Source organism: Bison bison, unplaced genomic scaffold, assembly GCF_000754665.1.
Source record: "Bison bison bison isolate TAMUID 2011002044 unplaced genomic scaffold, Bison_UMD1.0 scf7180017864263, whole genome shotgun sequence".
NCBI classification, from domain to species: Eukaryota; Metazoa; Chordata; class Mammalia; order Artiodactyla; family Bovidae; genus Bison; species Bison bison.
In genome coordinates this window covers 12,221,015-12,242,392 of record NW_011494835.1, presented here as the reverse complement: position 1 = coordinate 12,242,392, position 21,378 = coordinate 12,221,015, and the positions used below count along the sequence as shown (strand labels likewise).

At 37.5% G+C, this 21,378-nt stretch overlaps 1 protein-coding gene across 7 annotated transcripts in view; it reads left to right on the top strand.

Moving 5' to 3' along the window:
• PDLIM5 (PDZ and LIM domain 5) overlaps nucleotides 1–21,378 on the top strand; it is a 235,490-nt gene that overhangs the window by 63,780 nt on the left and 150,332 nt on the right. For all 7 annotated transcript variants that reach the window (XM_010848342.1, XM_010848336.1, XM_010848337.1 and 4 more), the window contains exon 3: nucleotides 12,280–12,431. In XM_010848342.1, coding sequence (XP_010846644.1) covers nucleotides 12,280–12,431 — 152 coding nt within the window. The remainder of the gene's footprint in view (nucleotides 1–12,279; nucleotides 12,432–21,378) is intronic.

Below are 21,378 nucleotides of genomic sequence, written 5' to 3'. Positions count from 1 at the left end.
GAAATAAGAGTAAAGAATAATATGTGTGAAGTAATTGGAGAAAAGCACAAAATTTATTTTAGTGCCTGAGTAATGGATACTAATTGTAATGACTTTAGACTAATGAGAGGTTGTTAAGTCTTTGTAAATATTTATTATGATTTATAGTTGAAAGGGACCCTAGAACATTTGATCCAACTCTCTTTACAACTGAGCAGAATGAGGCCGGAGGGGTAAGTGATTTGGCAAAGGTCACAGGGTTTGTTAGTAGTAGAATTAGAATTACCCTCAGGTTTCTTTTACAAAACTAAGGATTGCAAGGGTGTGGATAATGGACACTATCATACGAAGTTTGCAGAATTGTAAATGTCTGCAAATATTCTTGCTGCCAGTCTAGAGTCATGGATCAAACATCTTAATGTGCATACCTTTTTAGAAATAATTCCTAAAGAAAAAGTCAGAAGTGTGCCAAAATAAAGGTGCAGTATTATTCATCACTTTAACATGAGCCCGCAAAGTAGAAGTAGGTTGAATTATTAAATAATAGCCTATTTACAAAATACCTTTAATTGCCTGTGTGGTGACTCATCAGATGTATGTTATATGTTACATTTAAGTCTTGCTACAAGGAATAAAAAGAAATAAAAGATATAGTCCTTGCCTAGAAGGAGCATCCTTGCTGATCTGCTCACCTGCCAACTGTCAGTTATAGACTGAAATGAAATAAGGTTAGAAATGAAGAGTAAGTATCTAGGAACTGTCATAGTTGGACAGAGCAATTTTATGTCTGTTGAGTCTGATGATAAAAAATTTTCTTTTATTTTGAGTGATTTCTTTGAGTTTGTTTTTTCAGTACTTTATTGTAGATTACAGAAGAATTGGTAAAGGCAAATGTGGGTGGGAGGGGACTTCCCCATAAGTGGTGTCCTCCACCACGGATGGTTCGAGGAGCACTGCTCTCTGGAGAGCTGCATACCGGTGGGAAAAGTGAAATAATAGAAACCAGTAGATGAGGGGAAGGGCCATGCCTGTTCTCAGAATTCAGTATTGAAGGTAGTGCCTCATTGAAATAGACCCTTATTAAATGCTAGTGATTTATGCTATGAAGATTTTAAAAGTTTAAAAGCGAGTCCCCATTTTTTTAAGCTATACTTACCTGCCACTTAGACTTCCCTGGTGGCTTGAGGCAGTAAAGAATCCGCCTGCAAAGCGGGAGACCTGGGTTTGATCCTTGGGTCAGGAAGATCCCCTGTAAAAGGAAATGGCTACCCACTCTAGTATGTATGTCTGGGAAATCCCCATGGACAAAGGAGACTGGCGGGCTACAGTCCATGGGATCTCAAGAGTCGGACACGACGGAGTGACTAACTCTTTAACTTACTTGATATTAGCACATGAAATCATGATTTTGCACCACTTTGCTTAAATATTAATAATTCTGTTCTGAGTTATTAAATTTTCTTGATGCTGACAGATTTTTTTGTTTTGTTTTGAAACATGTTTAGCTTGTGGGTTTTGAAAGCTTGTGATTTGTTTCCCCTGTCATGGAAATACGCTAACACTGGTGGTTTAGGAACCACACTTTGAGAAACACTGTTCTGAGGTTTCATTAAATCATTAGTTCTTAACATTTGGTCATAGATGCCTTTGAGAATTTGGGGAAAACCATGGACCAATCTCAGTGGAAAATACATGTATACTTAAACACAGTTTGCATACAATTTTGAGGGGGATTCATCTCATCATTGAGAAGAACCTTATGAGAAGGGAGGGTTGAAATGTGTGAATTTCAGTTAATCTGTCCTCAGGTAAACTTTCAGTTGACTGAAATGGTTTTGAACCTTTTTAGCTCTCTGTGACATTGCTTATCGTGTTCCTTATTATTGTAGAGTGGACTACATAGAAACATTGATTTCTCTGTAAGTAACATTTGTTTGATTTTGAGATATTTGTGGACGTACTCTTTTTTTAACAAACCACCCTGCGTTTCACATTTTTGGTAGAATTATATTTACATGTTAACTACAAGGCACAGGACTTTTTAAAATACATATGGATTAACTGTAAAATGAAAATGCTTTGTGGCATATTAATAGTGAATTACAGTTTAAGAAGGCATGTTTCTGTTTTGTTAGGTCACTCTGTAGAGAATAATAAAGACATTATTTCAATTAAGAAGGAATCACTGTGGACATACATTTAGACTGCTAAAACAAACATGTTCGAACTAGGTGGCTCAGTGGCTACATAAGGAAAGAGGCGTAATCACTTCCTTTCTTCCGTTTGGTTTTGTAAGACATAATGACACATACTTTGAGGTATTCTCTTCATTGCTACCATATAAGGTGGATTCTCAGACTTTTGGGTAAAATTGATTACAGTTTGACTCATAAGCCAAAATAAAGTCCATGGTTAAAATAACCAGTGCTCACAGAGTCAGGATTTTATAGACTTAAGAGAGACATCAGTGATTGCTTGCTTTATTTCACCATTCTAACCTGCAGAAAGCAAAATCATTTTATTGCAAACGAAAGATGTTAAAGTGAATTCAAAGTAATCTCCAGTTTTAAAGGGGTATGTTCATATTACACGTTCAGGCTGGAGATTGACATTTTGTGTGTTGTCGAGTTGCGTTTGTAGTCTGGTCGAGGCGCCAGCACTGTAACAATAAACAGTGCAAGACAGAACATCTTTGAGTGCTGAGTAATGTAGAGCAGATTAGCAAGACTGGAGTGGTAGTGAATAAACTGGGATTTGAAAAAAAAAGTACTTCTCAAATGTTCTGCTCACTTGAGTGGCTGAAAACTGACCATTTTTGTTTATTTGTGATATTTCTTGGTGATTGAGTAGCATTCATGATTTGGCAGGAAAGCAAGTTCTGCGAATTCTCATTTGGAGTTGTGTTCATTCAGTCTTAGGTTTTTATGGGGTACGGTAGTGTAAAGAATCACATTCTCAGTATTCTGGGAAGCATGTGGGAGATAAATACCTAGGTGCTTTCAACCATAGGTTTCTATCTGGATTCAGATTATTTATTCTACAGTTGGTACTACCAGAAAATAAATTTTAAAACAAAATTAAGTATTGTCCACTAATTAGGTATTTTTTAAAATGAGATTTTTCTCTATGCTTTCTTCTGTCTCATGAAGATCCTTTGGTCAGATTGATATAATTTTTTCTTAGTATATGTATTTCTCTGAATTTTGGTAATGGCACTTAGAAAAACAATAGCTTTTATTTTCCCAGGACTTAGTTCCCATGGCTTTTGGACATGGGAAATTTCTGTTAGTGTTTCTTTCTCTAGCTGTCATATTTATGTTCCTTTTTTACATTTACTAGCCTGATGGCATTCCTGTCATACCCATGGTTTTAAGGTCACATATTTCCAAACATTCTGTATTTGTTGAAAATATGCAGAAGGTTGAAATTGGCACATTGGCAATAACTCATTACATAGGTACCTATTTCCTACTTGTTACCTGTAGCATGTAATAGGATCAATACCAAAGTAAATTTCTTTTGAACCAGCATGAATTGTTGTCAGTAAACAACTGACTTATGTTATCTGTATTGTAAAATGATCTTTGTAATATTCTTGGGCACATATATTTTCAAAGAGTCATTTTTATTGCTGGCACCTGTTTTCTGAGGTTTGTAACTGACTTATTTTCAAGGGAAGACAAGAGATTTTTTTGTATATATTGAGAATTCCCTATGATTTGGAAGGATACTTTTCATTAGAGAATTCTAGGGTAGTACTGGAGTCACTGCTTTGCTTATACATTTTGCCTTTTTATGAAAAATCTTTGTGCAATATAGCAGCTGTATTAAATGTACATTTTATATAGAAATCTTAGGTGGATTTATTTAAAATGTTATCTGCCATGTTGGCTTCTAATTTTTAAAAATGAAAGCCCTATAATGCTTTCTTTGATTTTGTCTGTTTGTTTTTTTACTATGAATTCAATGATTGGTTTGTTTCTATGATATACTCTTAAGAGGTGATAGCTATGGGGAAGGATTAGTTTAAAAGGTATGTCTATAATGCCTAAGAATCCCAAGTAGTTTACTGCTCTGTGGATAAAACAGATTTTCTCTTCAGTGTATGTTGGAGGTTCTCATCTAAGTGATATGTTCTCTTGAGATAATATTTAATTTTGATGTGGTTTTCTAAGGATGTGGTGCTACTTTCTTCTTCTGTTAAAAAGTTTAAAGAAGAAATACTTTTGGAACTACAAATTTGTATAGAGGCTAAGCATTTGGGAGAAGTTTAGTTGTAAATTTTACTTGAGTCCGATAAAGTTAATGACACGTTTAATAGCATACATAAATATTACTCTGAGTTAATTGGCTCTGCATCATAGTTATTAATTATAGTCGTGTAGGTTATTTTATCATAATTGTTCAAAGTATAAGACCTTCTTGCTTCTTTAATTAATTACTATTTTGCTATTGTATTCAGTTTGCATATTATTTTGTACAAATGCAGTGATGTACAGCACACTCAGAGAGAAGGCCTGGACCCCAAACCTGGGACGTCTGATAACTGTCTCCATTCATGCCCTTGGTTCTTTGTTCTGCCTTCTTCCCAGTGCCCTCCCTTGTTACGTGTTCTTTTGTTTGCTTTCCTTCCTCTCCTTCCCTGACCCCTAACTCAAGATTTCTTCACCAATATCACCTTATTGATTCTTGTTCTTTTGCCTTTTGGTACAGTGCCAGACTGTCCTGGGTGCTGATCATGAGGCCACCATCCTGTGGGAATAGAGTTTGAAAAATTCAGACTTGAATAGTAGTAAGCAGGGAGGGAGGGCCTGTGAGCTGGGGTTCTGAATCGGCATTGTATCAAGCTCTTTGGCTAAGTGAAGAGAAAATTTAGGCTTAGAGGAGCAGAGGGAAGAGAAGAGGGGTGTTTGGTCTTCCTTTAAGTAGGAAAGGGAAAAATAAGCCTGACTGATCAGCTTGAAAAGCTGTCTTTTCTGCCCTGTAGGTCCTTGAAGTAGGTGTCCAGCATATGCGAATTGATGGCATATTATGATAACGACAGTGAGCATTTACTGTGCGCGCTGTGTACTGTGTGTGTGTGTGTGTGTGTGTGTGTGTGTGTTGCTCGGTTGTGTCTGACTCTTTTCCACCCCATGGACTGTAGCCCACCGGGCTCCTCTGTCCATGGAATTCTCCAGGCAAGAATACTGGAGTGGGTAGCCATTCTCTTCTCCAGGGGATCCTCTTGACCTGGGAATCGAACCTTCGTCTCCTGCATCACAGGCAGATTCTTTACCATCTTAGCCACCAGGGAAACCCATGTACTGTGCTGGTGCTTCATTTAATCTGCTCAGTAGCTCTGTGAGGCAAGTGAAATCCTAGTCCCCATTTTCAGTAAGAAATACCTGAAGCCTAGAGAAGCCTGGTAAACTCATGGTGCACACTTTAATAGAAGACCAAGCATAGTATGAACTTATGTTTGCTTAACTTCAGAATCTTTTCTTGAAACTGTGTTCTTACTGTGGAGTTCTCTTTTCCCATCTGCCGAGCAGAGTAAAACCACCTGATAGTGGTGAGGGACGATGATGGGTCTCCCAGGATCCTTCGCTTACTGTTGGTGCCCAGTAAATAGTTTTATTTACTTTTTCTGGGTCATCTCTTTCTCAGGACAGAAAGAGACTATGTGAGAGGAACTATCCATCTAAAATGGCTGAAGAAAATTTACTTTTGGGTATTTCCCAGTCACAGCAAGATGAGGGAAGCCCAAGTCTGTGATGCCATTTTCTCTTATATCTTCCTCCCCACATCACACACACGTAGGTGCACACGACACACAGACACACAGTCACACGTACACACACGGTCTATCCATCTGCTTACTGAAGACTGGGCTGTTTTTCAAGAGAGGCCTTCTTATAATCCATACTTAAAAGGGTTAAAGTGTAGCGCTAGGGCTGAGGTTTAGATCCAAGTGCAGGTGATTAATTGGAGAAGGCAGTGGCACCCCACTCCAGTACTTTTGCCTAGAAAATCCCATGGACAGAGGAGGCTGGTAGGCTGCAGACCATGGGGTCGCTAGAGTCGGACAAGACTGAGTGACTTCACTTTCACGCATTGGAGAAGGATATGGCAACCCACTCCAGTGTTCTTGCCTGGAGAATCCCAGGGACGGGGGAGCCTGGTGGGCTGCCGTCAGTGGGGTCTCACAGACTTGGACACGACTGAAGTGACTTAGCAGCAGCAGCAGGTGATTAATATTAGATTCTTTCTTATCTGAGTTAACAGGGAAGCTCAGTAAAGATTCCATTCTCTCTTGAAGAGCAGGTAGTTATCCTGCTTTCTGCATCAGTAAACCGAAGCTCAGAGGTTGTTCCAACATCTGCAACCATGTCTACTTGGAACTTAAGTGAGATCACAAAGCAGTGTTTTTAAAGAAGCATACAGCTACAATTAAGTTTATGGAAAATTGGACAACAGTACTGAAAAATGTATTTAAAGATCAAAAGAGAAGCATTTGTTTGTGATTAATTTGATTTATTCTGGACTGGACCCAGGAGCCTCCCTTGACTGCTTCCTTCCTACACATTGTGCATTTATGAGATACACACATACTTATAGCTGTCATACAATATGGACAAGATTTATTGGTGACGGAAAGTTGTTACTGACTGCCTCGAACAAATGCAGGCTATTTAGACTTTCCACAACAAAGAAGAAATGAACTATGCAAATAACAAGTGACCTTGTAGTCTTTTCTTAGCTGCTCACAATTTATAATAGTGATACATCCTACCCAATTAAGGGGGAAATTTCATCTTTCTGTTGAGTGGCTGCCTTGAGGAAGTAGTTCTGGGGATAAATAAAAGGTCATGGGAGTTTTCAATGAGATGCCATCTTTTTAACAAGTTTTACATTTGTTTCTATGCATTGGGCCTTTTCCACTGGCATTAGTCTAGGCTCTTTCTGCTCTTTAAATTAGTGAGTAGAAAGCTTAAATATTGAATAATAAAGATGGTTAGAGATTTAGAAAATACATTCATGTCAGAAACTCAAAATAATTAATATTACTAAGCTCAAAAAAAAACTGTAGGCAAAAAGGAGTTTGACAGTTTAAATAACATGAAAAGTACAGATGGCGATGGACATTTGTTTGCATTTCTGATAATTGAGAAAGGTTTGAGATTAAATACAATTAAATTCTTTCTAAGCTGAAACTCCATTACTTTGGCCACCTGATGTGAAGTGCCGACTCATTGGAAAATTCCTGATGCTGGGAAAGATTGATGACAAGAGAAGGGAGTGGCAGAGGATGAAATGAATGGATGGCATCACTGACTCAATAGACATGAGTTTGAACAAACTCCGGAAAATAGTGAACAGGGAAGCCTAGTGTACTGCAGTTCATGGAATCACAAAGAGTCGGACACAGCTTAGCGATTGTACAACAACACTTGAAGTTACTAAGGGGAGTTGTGACATCTCTTTGGGAATTCTAGGGAAAATATATTAGCTATGTATCCGAAATGTGTTTACTTGTTTCTGTTGGAAAGGTAGTTTGATTTTTGACCTTTCTTAGGTTAGCTCAGCCTAATGTTCAACTGAAGATTCTCATTTTCAGATTTTTTTCTCTTTGATGAATTAAGTATATTTTGTCAGAATTTGGCATATTAATCTGATGGATGGATTTATTGATTCCTTATTTACTATGATTTAATCAGATATTTTTCTAATACCTACAATATTCAAGGCTCTTGAGAAGACATAGTGTAAAATATGATCCCTGAGGAGCTTGTTTTGAAGTTGTAAACAGGTTGACTACAGAATATAAATTGCTTGTATATCAGGCTTCAACTTCATTCTCCATTGTAGGAAGCAGAAAATATTTGAAGCCTTTTCACCCTCATTTTATAAATAGTTGACATGATGGAACTCTTCAGTGTGAGATGGTAGTTGGGCCACCATTATGGAAATAAGATGAAGGAAATGGCACGGAATTTGGAGAATTTGGCAGTAGGAATGTCTTTAGAAAACTCTTGCTTTAGGCAGCAGGCAAGATCAAGGTGACAGATGACCAGGGTATATGGACTGGCATGAGAGGGGAAAGGAAGAATCAACACAATTTAGCAATTTCCCTGGATGTGGTACCCAAGGCAAAGGCAGAATTCACAAGGGCTATATGATTTGTATGCTGCATGTTTTAAAAAGAAGGGTGGCAGAGTAAAAGCGGTCCAAAAAAGATAGGTAATTCTCAGACATTGGATCTAAACATCTTGAGATCATAGCATCTCAGAAGGCTACTGGATCAAAGGAGTGAGAAAAATGTTATACAGTGTGTGACATTTGATTAAATTATTTACTTAATTGTTCATTACCTTTATGTTACTATTGGACTGGGGATATTTAAATTGCTTTTGTTGGGTACACTTTGAGCAAATGCTCATAGATTTGTCTTTCTTTTTTAAGTCTACATCTTATGTTAGGAATTGTGAAGTAGGTAATTTAGCTACGTTCTATTTGTGGTTAAAAAAATTTTTTTTTTATGCTTACTCTTCTTGGTTAGAATATCTAGGCTAAATAATATAAACATAATTGTTTCCATAATTTTTCCTCTTTATCAGGATTCAAATTTCAGTTCATTTATTTTAGTAGGGAATAGATGTTCCTTTGTCCTACCAACAAAATTGTTCAGATATGACTTTTGTTTTAGAATTAGAGTTATACCTTTGTACAGATAGTTCATAGATAGATAACCATTTAAGACTGGAAGGAACCATAAAAGGCCTTTAACATCATCTAGTACAGCCTCTGGAGAAGGCAATGGCACCCCACTCCAGCACTCTTGCTTGGAAAATCCCATGGACGGAGGAGCCTGGTAGGCTGAAGTCCATGGGGTCGCTAAGAGTCGGACACGATTGAAGACTTCACTTTCACTTTTCACTTTCATGCATTGGAGAAGGAAATGGTAACCCACTCCAGTATTCTTGCCTGGAGAACCCCAGGGACGGAGGAGCCTGGTAGGCTGCTGTCTATGGGGTCGCACAGAGTTAGACATGACTAAAGCGACTTAGCAGCAGCAGCAGCAGCACAGCCTCCACATTTCTTGGGTTAGTCATCTGGGATCAAGAGAAAATAATAACAGATAACATTTATTAAGCTATTATCTCACATAATCTTTATAAAACCCTACAAGTAAGTCCCATGGAAAGCAGTGGCATCACTATTATAGCTTTAGGAATTGTTTTCTTGGTAAATGTCCTTCATAGTTTAAACAGTTTAGTTCTGTGCAGGAGAGAGTAACAGTATTTGTTATTTAATTAAATAATTAATATTTATATTAATAAAATACTGATTATTAAAAGACATTTCACATCTACTATTCAATACAGTAAAATTGTAGTATTTAATGTAGGTATTATTATTTTTAAAGACGTTTTCTTACTCTTAACACATACACATTTTAATAAATGTTTCTGTCTATACAGTATTTTAAAACATACTTAATAAAATTCTATCTTATTTTTTTCTTCTTGATTCTGTGATCCTGGAATTCAAATTAGATTCATTTAATTTTTATTGAATTTTGGTATTACTTTGTCAGTCATATAGTATATAATAAAATGTGTGTCTATATGTATGTGTCTATATATATATATATATATACACGTGTATATGTAGTATAGCTATGTTGATAAATTAGATATGTGTTAAATTTTAATGTTTTACTACTCTGGAAATGTTATTTCTTTATTGTCTGCATTTCATTAATTTTTGTTACCTTTAAATATCTGGGCAGCTGAGAGGAGTTGTTTGTTTACATTAGTACAATGATGAAAACAATCACTACAGTTGACCCTTGAACTCTTAGAGAGTAAAGGCACTGACCCTCTGTGAAATTGAAAATCTGCCTGTAATTTATAGTCTGTCGTCTGTGTATACAGTTTGGTTCCTCCATATCTATGGTTCTGCATACCTGGATTCAACCAATAAATGGATTGTGTAGTACTGTTGTATTCACTATTGAAAAAAATCCACATAGAAGTAGACCCATGCAGTTCAAACTCACGTTGATCAAGTGTCAACTCTATGTACTACATTTATATTATAATAGAGAATATTTCATTGAAAGGCTTTGTGTTCTGTATGTAGTAAGTTGCTGCAGTCATGTCCCATCTTTGAGACTCCATGGACTATAGCCTGCCAGGCTCCTCTGTCCATGGAATTCTGCAGGCAAGAATACTAGAGTGGGTTGCCATTTCCTACTCTAGGGGATTTTCCTGACCCAGGGATCGGACCTGAGTCTCTTACATCAACTCCTGCATTGGCAGGCAGGTTCTTTACCACTAGTGCCATCTGGGCAGCCTAGACTTTACATATCCTGGCTCAAATAGATATTTTTTCTTACTAATTTCAAAAACTTTGTCCATCATTTGCTATTTATATGTTAAATGAAATAGATTTCAAATCGAAAATTTTAGTTTTTCCTGACTTCACAATTTATAACAAACAATAGATTTTGCCCGTGTTAGATGACCAATGGCATCCATTGATTCAGCATATATTTTATGAAGGTCTCTGGTGTCAGGCACACTTCTAGCTTTAGGGCAGTGGGAGAGAAACACAGGCATGGGCAAAATGCCTGTGGATGGATCTAATCCATCCGGATGGATCTAATAGTCAATGCTGTTTCCTTGATTTTAGATCCAAATAGTTGTTCTTGTACACTAGGATTTATCTGCCTTGATCATTATTTTTAAGGAAAGAATTAGAGAATTGATGCTAATCAAAACCTACGGAACATACAACATTCATTTGTATTATTGCTTTGCTTCCAAGTTATGAATTCCAGCACTCAGCCATTGGTTCAGTTTGCTGAGGGATGTTTTTCTTTGAATCGAATAGTAATTTTAGTAAAATGTGCTCTAAAACATTTAGTTTTCAAAAAGTTGTGGTAAAATGTACTTATCATAAAAGACATTTTAGCCATTTTTAAAGTGCACAATTCATTAATTGCTTTTACAGTGTTGTGTTCGTAAAGAACTCCCCTGCTAATGCAGGAAATGTAAAACATGCGGGTTCAATCCCTGGGTTGGGAAAATCCTCTGGAGAAGGGCATGTCAACCCACTCTAGTATTCTTGTCTGGAGAATCCCATGGACGGAGGAGCCTGGTGGGCTATAGTCCACTGGGTCGCAAAGAGTCGGCCGCGACTGAGCGACTTCACTCACTCACTCCAGTATTCTTGCCTGGTAACTCCCATGGACAGAGGAGCCTGGTGGGCTATAGTCTGTGAGGTCACAAAGAGTCAGACATGATTTAGCAACTAAACAACAACAACATTAGAGAAATGACAACAACATTAGAGAAATGACAACAACATTAGAGAAATACTGCTTATTTTCTTCCTTTTTCAGGTCTAGTCTCAAGAATATGAATTCTTCCAGCAACCCATATTTAGTGTGATCTACTTGTATTTAACTGAATTCTGAACTTGTCATTTTAATTAGAATGGTTCCTTTTGATTTGTACGTGTTCCTTATTTCTGAATATCTATTAAAAATGCATCATCTTCCATTTGACTGTCATTTTATATTTGTTTGCTCCTTTTGGAGCAATGAAATAGATCCACATGAAGTTTAAAGGAGATCAAACTAAATGTAAACATGTATCACGTTTCATAAGGAAGGGAAGAAAGATTCGGAATTAAAGACTGTGGTACACGATAAAGTCTGACAGTCTCAGACACAACTGGTTTTCTTCCCCTCCTGCTAAATGCCTGGAACAAGAAGCCCGTCCAACATAAAAGATATTTAGGCCTGTGATCTAAAAGAGTTCAGTCCCTCAAACACTGGTCATGAGTTGGACTCAATAGGAAGGATTGTTCAGTACATCCTCCATCTGTATTAATCTTTGTGCTGAAACAAAAATACAGCTGTTTAAAAGAGTTTTAAAAATTATTTCTGAAAGAGTATTAAATACCCTATTCAGATTACCTTTTTTCCCCTAAAATGTGGTTTCCTTGGCTACTTCTCTTCCTCATTTGTAACATTCACACACTCCTGTTACACAATAAAGAAATGGAGAAATTACCAAAGACTCTTTCTCAGACAATTATTTTAGAGTTTTAGACAGCAAATAAAAATTTAAGAAAATAAGTATGAAAGTCATTTGAATTTTTACTTTACCTGTTAATTAAGAAAATTTGTATTATTTTGTCTGGTAGTATATGAGTATATTTTTCTTTTGATATGACAACAGTATAATTTTCATCTTTGTTTATTTTTAAAGAATGACAGTCCTAATGAAATATATTTTTTTACAGCTAAAAGATGGTGGGAAAGCATCCCAAGCAAACGTAAGAATAGGCGACGTGGTTCTCAGCATTGATGGAATAAGTGCCCATGGCATGACTCATCTGGAAGCCCAAAACAAGATTAAGGGTTGTACAGGCTCTTTGAATATGACTCTTCAAAGGTAAATTTTTTTCATTTGGTTCTGATAGAGAAAACAACACTGACGAATGTGTTTCTTGTGTCTGATTCATGTGTTAAGTAAGAAGCATTTTCTACTGCCATTGTTTCAGGTAGATAAATAAGAAATAGAATGACTTTTAAATTGGCTATTGAGCAGTATGAGAACTGGTGAAAGCTTTGGTTATAAGGCATGTATTCACATACTTGTAACTATTGTGTGTACAGTTTCAGAGAGTTTAAGAATTTCTGCAATTTCTCAGTAGAATGCAGCCTAAGGATTCTTGTTATAGGGTAAAACTCTTGACCTTAATATTTTAGGCAGGGTATTAGAAGGTATTCTTTTAAAATATTTGGCTTTTCTTTTACCATAAGTATGTTTTTTGTCTTTATACCCCTGGATAGAAAAATATAATTTTAATATATTTATTTGAGGTCCAAATTTTCTGAACTTAGTTTGGCTTCAATTTTAAAATACATAAACATCTTGTTGATTATATGATATCAGGTCTTTTCAGCATCCCAACATTTGAACTGTATTGAGATCACTTGGATTGCTGCTTAAAAATACTGCTAGGAAACTTGTACTATGGAGAACAGTGTGGAGATTTCTTAAAAAACTGGAAATAGAACTGCCATACGACCCAGCAATCCCACTGCTGGGCATACACACCGAGGAAACCAGAATTGAAAGACACGTGTACCCCAGTGTTCATCGCAGCACTGTTTATAATAGCCAGGACATGGAAGCAACCTAGATGTCCATCAGCAGATGAGTGGATAAGAAAGCTGTGGTACATATACACAATGGAATATTACTCAGCTATTAAAAAGAATGCATTTGAATCAGTTCTAATGAGGTGGATGAAACTGGAGCCTATTATACAGAGTGAAGTAAGCCAGAAAGAAAAGCACCAATACAGTATACTAATGCATACATATGGAATTTAGAAAGATGGTAATGATGACCCTATATGTGAGACAGAAGAAGAGACACAGATGTAAAGAATAGATTTTTGGACTCTGTGGGAGAAGGCGAGAGTGGGGTGATTTGAGAGAATAGCAGTGAAACATGTATGTTATCATATGTGAAATAGATCACCAGTCCAAGTTCGATGCATGAGACAGGGTGCTCAGGGCTGGTGCACGGGGATGACCCTGAGGGATGGGATGGGGAGGGAGGTTCAGGATGGGGAACTCATGTACACCCATGGCTGTATCATGTCAATGTATGGCAAAAACCACTACAATATTGTGAAGTAATTAGCCTCCAATTAAAATAAATAAATAAAAAAGAAAAAAAAATACTGCTAGGAATTAGACTACCTGGAAGTAAGGACCAAGAATTATATATTAATCAGTTTTGTTTGATTGTTATTAAATACAAAGTTAGAACCACTTCAGTGTCTTAGGTTGAGGGGGGAAGGTAGAGGAAAGAGAGAATAGAAGGAGTGTTCTTGAGTAATGGCTGTGAGCTTGTAGATTTATAAGGAAGGTAGTCATGAAATTAAAAGACACTTACTCCTTGGAAGGAAAGTTATGACCAGCCTAGATAGCATATTCAAAAGCAGAGACATTTCTTTGCCAACAAAGGTCCGTCTAGTCAAGGCTATGGTTTTCCCAGTGGTCATGTATGGATGTGAGAGTTGGACTGTGAAGAAAGCTGAGCACAAAAAATTGATGGTTTTGAACTGTGGTGTTGGAGAAGACTCTTGAGAGTCCCTTGGACTGCAAGGAGATCCAACCAGTCCATTCTGAAGGAGATCAGCCCTGGGATTTCTTTGGAAGGAATGATGCTAAAGCTGAAACTCCAGTACTTTGGCCACCTCATGCGAAGAGTTGACTCATTAGAAAAGACTCTGATGCTGGGAGGGATTGGGGGCAGGAGGAGAAGGGGACGGCAGAGGATGAGATGGCTGGATGGCATCACCAACTCGATGGACGCGAGTCTGAGTGAACTCCGGGAGATGGTGATGGACAGGGAAGCCTGGCGTGCTGCGATTCATGGGGTCTCAAAGAGTCGGACACGACTGAACGACTGAACTGAACTGAACTGAGCTACTGTTTACCAGGTGGTCATGAAGGGTTTTAAGCAAGTCTTGCTTTTGATAATTATATTAATGAAAAGGTTCTGTGTTCTATAAAATTTGGAAAATGCCGTTTCCCCCTAAAACATTTCATGTCGTTGTCATTGTTTAGTTGGTAAGTCGTGTCCAACCCTCTTGTGACCCCATGGACTGTGCCAACCAGGCTACCCTGTCCATGGGATTTCCCAGGCAAAAATACTGGAGTGGGTTGCCATTTCTTTCTCCAAAACATCTCATAGTCTTCCATAAATTGTTGTTTTTATTATGAGTCTTTATGAGGGAAATAACGTATGCTATATCTTCCTATTATTTTTAACTATGAAACCTTTTTATTCTTGGAGTCTCTCCTGGGAGGATTTAAAGGATATATACAGGGTAAATTATATGTAATTTTCTGGATGAGTATCAATTTTGTCTTAAAAGTGAATAGGAGAAATCTAGAAAAACTTAGAGATTTACTCTACTATATCATGACTTTCTGACCAGTTCCCGTTTGGGAGCATTTGTATGTCTATCTGTATGTCTTTGTGTGTTTCTGTGTGTGGAATTCCTTTCAGTGGGACTGTTGAATCAAAGTTAATGTGTATTTAAATCTTGAAAGCTAGTAGCTGTACATTTCATTGGATACAAAAGTAATCAATGAGAAAAAATAACCTTGTTAAAAAGTTCTATTTTGATAGTCTCTGTTCTATATATTGAGACATGTAACACAAAAATTGTTACTAATTAAGAGAAAATGGGCATTTTTAATGACAGGCATTTTTACTAAGTATGAATTTTGTAAGGGAACCAAGAAGTTAAGAAGCTTAATGTGTCATGAGATATCAACACAACAAAGCAAGTATATTGTTAGGTTGTTTCTCCTATTCACAAGTTAAAGTTTATGTGTGGTATAAACTTTTTTTCTGGGCTGTATATGGTTTCTTTCATAGTAGCCTACTTGTTCTCATATTGTGTTCACTATTTTATGACCTAGTATAGTATCTTATTTTCTGTTGAAAAGACTTCTAGGTTCCATGAGAGTAGATGAAAACCAGATGTTACCCTGTTTGGATGGGTTTCTAGTTTGAGTAATCTGCTACTGATTTTAATATAGATTGTTTTAAGCTACTTAAATGCAGAATGTCACAAGCCAACTTGTTACAAATACTTGGAGATACTACTTAATCTTATCTTCATATATCTGAGTATGGATATTCAGAGACCTACAATATGAGAGAGAATTTTAGAGTCCTGTTTTTCATTGTTATTATTCTCAATTTTTCGAACACCTCTTGTGTTAGGTTATGTCAACCTGAAAGAGATTTGCATTTAAGAGAATTCATGGTATAACCCTCACAATGCTACTGAAGAAACACTTTTTGCTTTTTTATGAAAAAAATAAAACTTTGAAGAGTTATCTTTCATCTTTCCCTATACTAAGGCCATTTTCTTCCTAAGTTCTCTTTTTTATATCAAAGCAAAATTTTTTTCCCCACTCATTTATGAATTTGAACAACAACATCCTTACTTGGCTTCCAGTCAGCTTACCCTCTTTATTCCATCTCTCACCAACTAGTCTGCTCAGGATTCTTCCAAATTGAATAACCTACAATAGCGATTTCTCTGTTTTCTTCCTGACTAGTACTCACCTTTACAGACTTGTCTTTAGTCTGGTTTCCCTAGAAGCAGAACCTGAGATGGGATTCATGTACAAGTGATTTATCAAGAGAGTTGTTTCATATGTTACTTACAAGGGAGTGGATGAAGCAGGACTGGGAAGAAGAAACTGAGATGAGCAAGGACATGGTTTCAGGGGATGTCTATCTTCAGCTTGCCCCAGGAGAGAACTTGGGAACAACACTGTACCATGGAGTGAGTCTTGTCTTGAGGGAACTGGGTTTTTGTCCCCTCTCCCCTGCATTTGTTAGTCATTGGCCACCATTGTCCTGGAAGTGTGTGTGTGTGTGTGTGTATGTAGGGGAGGGCTAGAGCTTCTGTGGCTTCCACAGAAAGTTGCTGTGTGAATCATTAGTAGCAATATAGGGAGCAGCTTGGAGCTATGTGTACCAAACCAGTAGACTGGTTCCAGAGGACCCACGCTGGGTGCTAGCATCATGTGCTGTGAGACTGCATCCAGACTGAAGACCTTTGCTCAGAGGATTAGGCTTTCTGTGACCCAGGCCCAATCTGGGTGTCCTCCTCAGATCATCACTACTCATCAGCAGATACCATCTTTCCATTTAAGACAGGTTTCTTACTGTCCCTCACATGCCTTTTTGTCCTCTTACAAACTTGGCTTTATATGGAATGCCTTCCCATATCTTCACTGCCAGTGAGTGCCTCCACATCCTCAGACCCCATATTGAAGCTCATCATCCCGACATAGTCTTTTCTAACTTGTAGTTTGTTCCTTTCCCCCCTCTAAACTCCTGTGACAAGTTTATACTGTTTGACTTAGCATTTAATTGTATACTAGATATAACCAGGACTGTCAAGACAGATTCCATGAATCATATACAAGGAAGCCTAACTGGTTAATAGTCATACTTTATACTGCCTATGTAATTAATTCACGTACATTAGTTCTATTTTCTTGAAAGCAACTAGACTCCTTGAAAGCAAAGACCATATTTATTTAGACTGTCAGTGTTTGACAACATCTTGTATAGTTTGGTGTTTTCAGTGTCATTTGATTGGTACCAGCATTATTTCTCAAACTTGGCATTATTTATTTATTCCATAAGTATATTTGAGCCATTACTATATGCCAGGCACTGTTATAGATGCTAAGAACATTGAGCAGTGAGCAAAACAAGCAAAAATCCCTGTTCTCATTGTGCTGATCTTTTAGTGAGCAGAGACAGACAATAAACAAGTAAAAGTGTGTAATATATTACATGATGATATACTATGTCATGGAGAAAAGCAAAGCATGTAAGAGGCATAGGGGACACAGGAGCGGAAAATTGCAATTTAAAATAGAGGTGGTCAGGAGAGCTCCAGGGAGAAAATTATTGGATACCTGGATCATGAGTGCCCCAGGCAGAGGGCAAGTTGGTACAGTGGCCCTGTCGGGAGGCCAGAGGGCTTGGAGAGAGTGAATGAAGGCAGAAGAGTCAGAAGTGAGGTCAGAGAGGTAGTAGGAAGTTCATGGAGATGAGACAGGACTTGTAGGACCCGTGGGTCACTCTAATGTTTGTAATCAAGTTTAAGTTTTCCAGAGGTCTGAAACAAACCTTGTGCGTACCAGGACCCAGACCCCACAGAGAATGAGACAGAACTGTGTTTGAGTGTCTCCTGCAGAAGTACAGGTCAGCAGTGGACTGCTGCAGGGGCAGGGGCTCTGGGTGCAGTAGACCTGGGTGTGACATAAGCCCTCTTGGAGGAGGTGGCCATTAACCCCACCACAGAACTTACACAGGACTGGGGAAGCAGACTCTTGGAGGGTACAAACAAACCTTGTGCACACCAGGACCCAGGAGAAAGGAGCAGTGACCTCACAAGAGACTGACCCAAACTTGCCCGTGAGTGTCCAGGAGTCTCCGGTGGAGGTGTGGGTCAGCAGTGGCCTGCTGCAGGGCTGGGGGCACTGAGTGTAGCAGTGTGTGCATGGGACCTTTTGAGAGAGACCGCCATTATCTTCATTGTCTCCACCATAGTTTGGCCTTGGGTCAAATAACAGGGAGGAAACCCAGCCCCGCCCATCAACAGAAAGTTGGATTAAAGTTGGATTTACTGAGCATGGCCCTGCCTATCAGAACAAGACCCACTTTCCCCTTCAGTCAGTCTCTCCCATCAGGAAGCTTCCATAAGCCTCTTATCCTTCTCTATCAGAGGGCAGACAGACTGAAAACCACAGTCACAGGAAACTAACCAATCTGATCACATGGACCACAGCCTTGTCTAACTCAATGAAACTATGAGCCATGCCGTGTACGGCCACCCAGGACAGATGGGTCATGGTGGAGAGTTCCCTTGCTGTCCAAGGGACTCTGAAGAGTCTTCTCCAACACCACAGTTCAAAAGCATTAATTCTTCGGCACGGTAATAAAGTTCATATACTATTTCCATTGATATCCTAAAATAATACGATAACTCAGTATATTCTAGTATCTAATGAATATAAAGGTGTGAAAGATTTCATTTCGATTTGTTTTTTACCTTTGCATAGGATTAGAAAATATTTTTTTTCCCCTGAAACTGGCACTGATTCTAAGAGCACTAGAAACTAGACAATGAAAAATTATATTTCAAATTATTTTTCCTCTTGTGAGAATCAGGCAAATTGTATTGTGCTGTTTTTAACCATCAAGTGCTTTTTGCCTATGTGTTTGATTCACATCAAAGTGGATCATTTAAAAAATTATGTTATTTTAGCTAATAAAAGAAAAAAACTATTTTCTGAAGCTTTGATGTCAAATAACTCTATGAGCTATATTAAAGTTGGAGCCTATGAATAAGATTTTTAACTATTTCATTTCAGTAATTCTTTGCATAACATAGATAAACTTGCTACTGACTTACTGTGTGAATTGGGATAAATTGCTAAATTTCTGGGCCTTAATTTTCTTGACTATAAAATGAGGTCATGAGTATTTCTGTGTTCCCTAAATTCTGTTTCTTGTTCTGGTTTTTCAACTGTAAATGGATAAGTTCCCTAGAGCTTGCTATTAGATCAAACTAACTTAAGTTTGCTTGTTTTGGCTGAGAGAATCGGGAAATTGGACTTTCTTCTTTGGAGTTATCTTAAACTGTGCCAGGTTAGCAAAGTCACTTGTACTACCCTGCCGACTTTAAGGTGAAAGGTAGGTCAGACGGAGATTCAAACAGCACTTAATCATTAAAAAAAAATACTTATATACATTTTCCCCTATTTTATATTTTAAAATTAATCCTCAGAATCACAGAAAATATATGTAACTTTTCTAATCTTTCTTGTTTTTTTGTTTTTACATTATTAGTAGTGGCATGTCTGTGGGTTTGTTTACTAATTTACTTTGGTTCCTTAGACTTCATTTAGTATATAGCTTGTTATGATTGGAAGTGAGAGATCTAGAAGGATTGAGTATTGAAAAATATTGATATATTCTCTTACTGTCTCCTCCTTTTTCCTCATCCTTCAAACAACAAAAAAATTGTCAGACATCCAGTAACTACTACTAATGAATGACACATTGGAATAATTTAATAGGCACATTGAATTACAAGAAAAAAGAAGTCACTTTGGTACCACACTGAAGCTGTTGGCCATCTTTTGTTCATTTTAATGGATTGCTTAACATCCTGTTACTGTTAAATTTAATGAGTTCAGCTCTGTTCTTTCACTATGAGCATAGAGACAAGATTTTTAAAAGTTTTTTTTTTTTTAATCCAAGTTTTCAGTTCTCTCGGATATTTCAGTTCCTGTGAATTAAAAGGCATTTAGTGTGATCATCTTTTCTTTTAGTTGGAGTTGCACATTATCCCACCCACCTCGGGTTCCTTTTTGACCTTTGGTGTTGCACATGCTTTTTGTTTATTTCTTTTTTTTGGCTGTGCTGGGTCTTCGTTGCTGCAGGGGCTTTCTCTAGTTGCAGAGCACAGGGGCTGCTCTTCGTTGCAGTACCCGGGTTTCTCTTTGCTGTGGCTTCTCTTGTTGTGGAGCTCGTAGTTGCGACTCCCGGACTCTACAGAGCACAGGCTCTGTAGTTGCGGTGAATGGGCTTAGTTGCTTGTCAGTGTGTGGGATTTTCCTGGACCAGGGATGGAACCCCTGTCCTTTACATTGGCAGGTGAATTCTTTACCACTGAGCCACCAGGGAAGCCCTTCATATGCTTTTTGAATGTGTTTTCTGCAGTTTAGATTTTACTGTTTGTATGGTCATTTATATTGGTTTTAGGTTCTCTTTTTAATTTTGTTTGGAGTATAACATTTGCAGGACTGTGATTAAACTTTCCTCCACCTCATCGTTAAAATTAGAAGTGCTGCTTAGGAAAGGGGGTGAAGGCTTTTGTGCAAATTTGCAAATTTGCTTCTTTTGTGCAAATCTTTTCACATATATTATTAAATCCTCCCATCTGTCCACTGAAGAATGAGTTAGTATACCCATTTTCCAGATGATTTGTTTTATGGTATCAAGAGTTTATGTGACTTGCCTAACAAACTTAGGTTATGTCAAAGACTGTGCCCTCTCTACTTTTTTTATACTAGGACTTAGTGACTATGGTCACCTTATAAAATGTGATAAGATAGGATTCAGTTAGGGTAACTCTTTGACTCTTTTAATTGAAAACAACAGTGTCTCTTTTCACTCTAACCTTTTTGTGTTCTGTAGTAAATATTATGCATAAATTATTTCCTATATGCTTCATAGATCCTATATGGTAGAACAAAACTAAAAGAGATAAAGGAGGCTAAATAGGTTGGTGGGTCACTAGACAGGAACATTCATTTGGGTACTGATTTGTATACGTAAGTTGCCTGTCCTAAATCAGAATATCATCTTTCTTTTTCTCTCTCAAGTTTATCAGCCTGTTGACTATATTTGCTAAATTATTTATGTATTAATACCTCTTCAACAGGCTTCTGTATGTATCCCATGAATAACTCAGGGTTCAGGAATTTTGTAAAAACATATGTTTTAAAGACTTTTTGCTCAATCTGACACTGACAGGAAAAGATACCGTAACTGTCAATTAACAAATCAATCAGCAGACATGAAAGAGAGGTATTTCTCTTTTCTTCATTTCAGTAGGGATCAAGACTGTTGAAAATGAACTTGAAGTCTCAAGTTAGTGCATCTCTTTTGATAGTAGCAATTTGACAGTAGCAGATTTGCTAAATATGAGTTCATCAGGTTGTATTTTGCATTTTGAAATTCTTACCTGAACTTTGCCTCTTGA